The 4,586-nt window shown below is 40.3% G+C and overlaps 2 protein-coding genes across 3 annotated transcripts in view; both read left to right on the forward strand.

Annotated features, from left to right (window-relative positions):
- The window catches only part of LOC112137541 (cathepsin K), a 10,534-nt gene extending 9,707 nt beyond the window's left edge, over window positions 1-827 (forward strand). Inside the window, exons 7-8 of the mRNA XM_024259903.2 lie at window positions 323-428; window positions 517-827. Coding sequence (XP_024115671.1) covers window positions 323-428; window positions 517-616 — 206 coding nt within the window. The 3' untranslated portion in view covers window positions 617-827. The remainder of the gene's footprint in view (window positions 1-322; window positions 429-516) is intronic.
- Window positions 828-2,278: 1,451 nt separating this feature from the next.
- On the forward strand, window positions 2,279-4,094 carry LOC112137547 (cathepsin S). Of its 2 annotated transcripts, none has more exons than XM_024259923.2 (7): window positions 2,279-2,456; window positions 2,607-2,729; window positions 2,794-2,943; window positions 3,190-3,414; window positions 3,488-3,653; window positions 3,693-3,820; window positions 3,899-4,032. In XM_024259923.2, exons 1-6 carry the CDS (start codon window positions 2,340-2,342, stop codon window positions 3,785-3,787), a joined length of 876 nt encoding a protein of 291 aa, XP_024115691.1. In that variant the 5' UTR covers window positions 2,279-2,339; the 3' UTR covers window positions 3,788-3,820; window positions 3,899-4,032. The 2 variants fall into 2 exon arrangements, with proteins under 2 accessions (XP_024115691.1, XP_024115684.1); XM_024259916.2 differs by having other exon boundaries at window positions 2,281-2,456; window positions 3,718-3,820; window positions 3,899-4,094.
- The last annotated feature ends 492 nt before the right edge of the window (window positions 4,095-4,586 follow it).

Below are 4,586 nucleotides of genomic sequence, written 5' to 3' on the forward strand. Positions count from 1 at the left end.
ACGATCCGAACCGTGAGTTTTGTGATCCGCAACACCCCTACTATGAAGTTATTGTGCTATCCTAAGCATGTTTACATTAAAAGTGGGGTCATCTGGTGGGGTCATCTGGACCCCATAAGAGACCACAAGGGTTATAAACGACTCAATATTCTTTTTTATCAATATTTGCAGCTTAATGAAGGCATCTCAGAATATTTTATGCAGCTTATTATCTGTTATTTATCTTATCTGTTCATAAAATTATTCTTCATTTTGGAGATTACCCTGTTAAAATAATTTTTAAATAAATATATTTCATATTGTTATTGACTTTTTTGTGTAGGTTTATACAATGACCTGAACTGCAACCCGGTGCTGGTGAACCATGCTGTCCTGGTCGTGGGGTACGGCAGTGAAGCAGGACAGGACTACTGGCTTGTGAAAAACAGGTAGACTGATTTTCTCTTTACAAGAAAATCTGATTAAAAAAAATGGTGTACACTTTGCATTAAATTGGAGTTTTTTTCATGGTTGCAGCTGGGGGCCTGGATGGGGAGAAGGAGGCTTTATCCGGATGGCCAGGAACAAGAACAATCTCTGTGGAATTGCAACATTTGCAGTCTACCCTTCACTGTAACACTACAGGAAGAATTCAGTCGATTTCAAAGACCCATTCTGATCATCTTTGGGACCATTTGAGTGGACTTTTAATCCTAATTATGCCATTTTTAGTGTAACAAAATTGAGCCTTTTCCTACTGGATTTTTTTATTCTGTTCCTGATTCACAAGAATTTGAATAAAGAAATACTCAGAAATGTAATTTAAAGCTGAATTTTCTTTACATATGTCCTCTATCATCTGAAAAATGCCACAAGAACAAGTAAAAAACACCTTTTTCATCAGAGTGGGTCATCCTAGAAAATAAGTTATATATTAAAAACCAAAAAAATAATGTTTTTATTAGAATTTTGCACATTTTCCATCCATCCATCCATCTTCTTGACCGCTTTGTCCCTTTCGGGGTCGCGGGGGTGCCGGAGCCTATCCCGGCTACTGATGGGCGAAGGCGGGGTACACCCTGGACAGGTCGCCAGTCTGTCGCAGGGCCTCAATCACACACCCATCCACTCTCACATTCACACCTAGGGACAATTTAGAGTCACCAATGAACCTATGAAGCATGTTTTTGGACGGTGGGAGGAAGCCGGAGTCCCCGGTGAAAACCCACGCATGCACGGGGAGAACATGCAAACTCCACACAGAAAGGTCCCAGCCGGGATTCGAACCGGGGCCTTCTCGCTGTGAGGCGAGAGCGCTAACCACTGCGCCACCGTGCAGCCCTTGCACATTTTCCTATAAAATTTATCTTTAATAAAAGTTTGTGTTATTGTGTTTAAATACCCTTTTTTCTTTGTGTTTTTCTGTGACTTAAGATAAATGTTATGTCAGTTTGTGTTAATATTTGATTTTTACATTGTCTATTGAGACTGTGTCTATGTGCAACTGAATGTAGAGTAAAACATGCATTTTTAACCCTTTAACATCATCTGCGATACACATTATTCAGATTTTTCTCTTTTAAAATTATTTTTCTGAATTTTAAAATTCAAATTTTAGCTCCGACTCAAGAAAGTAGGAATTGTTTATAGAAGAAACTCCACTAAGTTGAGTTAAGTGTGAATATTGGGGTAAAAAAAAGCCAAAAAAAAGTTCTGAGTAAGTTCTGAGGAAAAGAAAACAAAACTTACTCCAAATTTAATGTAAAAAATGTATCTTTATCTTTTATTTTGGCCCTCGTCCTCTTTTAAAGCAAATTGTTAACATTTTAAAATCATTTTTAACACTTAATTTATTTTTCTATCATTTGATCTCAGTAATAATTTAAGGGGCAACAGTCAAGTTGCTTATTACGAAGACAATTTGGAAAAATATTAAATTAATTGACATGTTTTACATCTAGAATTTAAGTAGACTGCTTAAAAACCAACATGATTTACAAAAATGAGGAATACTTGCCTTCACAATCATGGTGGCTCTTTTGTGGCTTGTTTCTGCTGCCATCTAGTGGCCAAAACCTTTATGAACCCATTTGATTTGTGATGCAGCCACATTGACGAATATAGATAAATACTTTATAAAAATATTCATACTTTTTTCTGTCAGAGGCTAAACAAACATCATGAATTCAAGAGTCCACAGAAAACCAGTTTCTGCTGGTTTCAATGGGGAATTGGCCTCACCTGTGTCGTCTCCTTCTTTACCCAATCAGAGCTGCAGCAGGCCTTAGTCTGATTTCTTTAAAACACTTTTGTCTGCCTCAGCTCCTGCTGCCTGCCCACTGAGCGTTTTCTGTCCCGACATGTTCTGGAGGCTGTTTTTCACAGTTTTGTGTGGATTTGCGCCAGCTGTCCGGTCACACCTGGATCAGCACTGGAGCCTTTGGAAGAAAACGTACAGTAAAATGTACACCCACGAGGTAAAACCTTAAGCTTTTGTCTCCACTCACTTAAAAAAAATTCTATCATTTATTTATTTGTGTGAGAAAATAAAAGTAGAATCTGTGCAGGCTTTTATTTTGACAGCACTTCTGCCTGTAACTCCAGTTTCTTACATTTTCCATGTCCAGATTGAGGAGTATGGTCGCCGGCGAATATGGGAGGAAAACCTGGAGATGATTACAACTCACAATCTAGAAGTTTCCCTGGGCTTGCACTCTTACGAGCTGGCGATGAACCACTTGGGTGACCTGGTTAGTGAAGGAAAAAGAACTGTATCAAAGATGTTCCTGAGTTGAAGTTCTGATCTCTTTGCAGACCAACGAAGAGCTCATTGACTCTCTAACGGGTACTGTTGTACCAGCTGACCTGGAGAGGGGTCACTATGATCTTTATAAAATCAACACATCTGTGCCTGAATCTGTGGACTGGAGGGCAGAAGGACTGGTAACGTCGGTCAAAACGCAGGTAAAGTCACCTGTCGGTGGGTGGTTGCACTGCAAAAACAGGCCTCCTAGATCAAGAAATTGAAAAATAAAATTGAAAAATGTTCTTCAAATAAGCAAAATGTCTGCAAATGGGGACGAAAACGAAGAATATTCTTTAAGAAAAATATAATGCAGGTTCTTAGATTTTTCTGCCTTGCAAGGCACAAGTTATATTTCTTCTGAAAAAGAAAAATGTCCGTGACCTTCTTCTAACCCTCGGTTTCAGGGTCGCTGTGGTTCTTGTTGGGCCTTCAGTGCTGTCGGTGCCCTGGAGGGCCAACTCAAGAAAACCACAGGCGTCCTAACGTCCCTCAGCCCACAAAATCTGTTGGACTGTTCCACCAAATATGGCAACTATGGCTGCAAGGGTGGCTTCATGACCAACGCCTTCCAGTACGTCATAAACAACCAGGGCATTTCCTCCGACGCCGCGTATCCCTACATCGGAAAGGTAGGTCCAAACCTCACCTTTGTATGAAACTGTGGTTTGAATCGTGGTTTTCAACTCTTTGAAACCTTCTCAGCGAGACAAATGCAAGTATGACTCAAAGCACCGAGCTGCAAACTGCTCAGGATACAGGTTCCTACCCAAAGGGGACGAGATTGCTCTCAAAGTGGGCGTGGCTACTGTCGGCCCCATTTCTGTTGCCATAGATGCTTCAAGGCCCAAGTTTCTCTTCTACCGACACGGTGAGAGAGTGATCTGTCGCAGTAAACTAGACTTTGAAGTTATTTTTAATGAGTTTCGTGACAGGTGTGTACAAGGACCACACATGCAGCCACAAGGTGAACCACGGAGTTCTGGTTGTGGGGTACGGCACTGAGGATGGAGAAGATTACTGGCTGGTCAAAAACAGGTTTGTGAGACAGGTGGAGAGAACAACTGTATTGTTCAAACTAATTTCTCCTTTATTTTTATTTTTATTTTTTTCAAGCTGGGGTGAACGCTACGGAGACGGCGGATACATCAAAATGGCTCGGAACAGACACAACCAGTGTGGCATCGCGCTCTACGCCTGCTTCCCAGTCATGTGATCAGGACTGGTGCTTTTGGATATATATGAATACATTTAAATAGTTTTAATAATTACTGAAAACCTAACTTTCTTTAAATAAAATTCATTTAAATTATCTTGCCTGGAATTATCTGAATTTGTGGACAACTCTGACTCACAAGGGTCTAAAACCTTTAAGCCATCTATTGTTGGAATATGTGATGGAGAAAATCAGAAGCTGCAGAGGTGTCTGCTGCTGGATTCTAGAATAATCTGACCCAGCTCCCTATTTTATGGTTTCACCCTCTTGATTTATCAAGCTTCTGCAGAGTTTTAGATCGGGGGTCTTAAACCAAAGGCTCCAAGCCCACATGCAGCTCGCTGACTCCTGTTGTGGTTTAATTTTAAAAGGTAAACCAACCTAAACTTGTTCTAACTGTTGGACTGCACACATCACAAGTTGAATTAAAACATCTGGTTTGATCTTTGTGCACCATTTACCACAATCTATTGGAGGTCAGTCGGCACATCCAGAATTTAGACACTGAATTATTAGCTGGATGTGCTATTTTTGAACAAATTTAAGGATTTTAATTATAGGTTACAGTAGGGGTGACTCTCTGAATTT

Source organism: Oryzias melastigma, linkage group LG11 (assembly GCF_002922805.2).
Source record: "Oryzias melastigma strain HK-1 linkage group LG11, ASM292280v2, whole genome shotgun sequence".
In the NCBI taxonomy this organism is placed as follows: domain Eukaryota; kingdom Metazoa; phylum Chordata; class Actinopteri; order Beloniformes; family Adrianichthyidae; genus Oryzias; species Oryzias melastigma.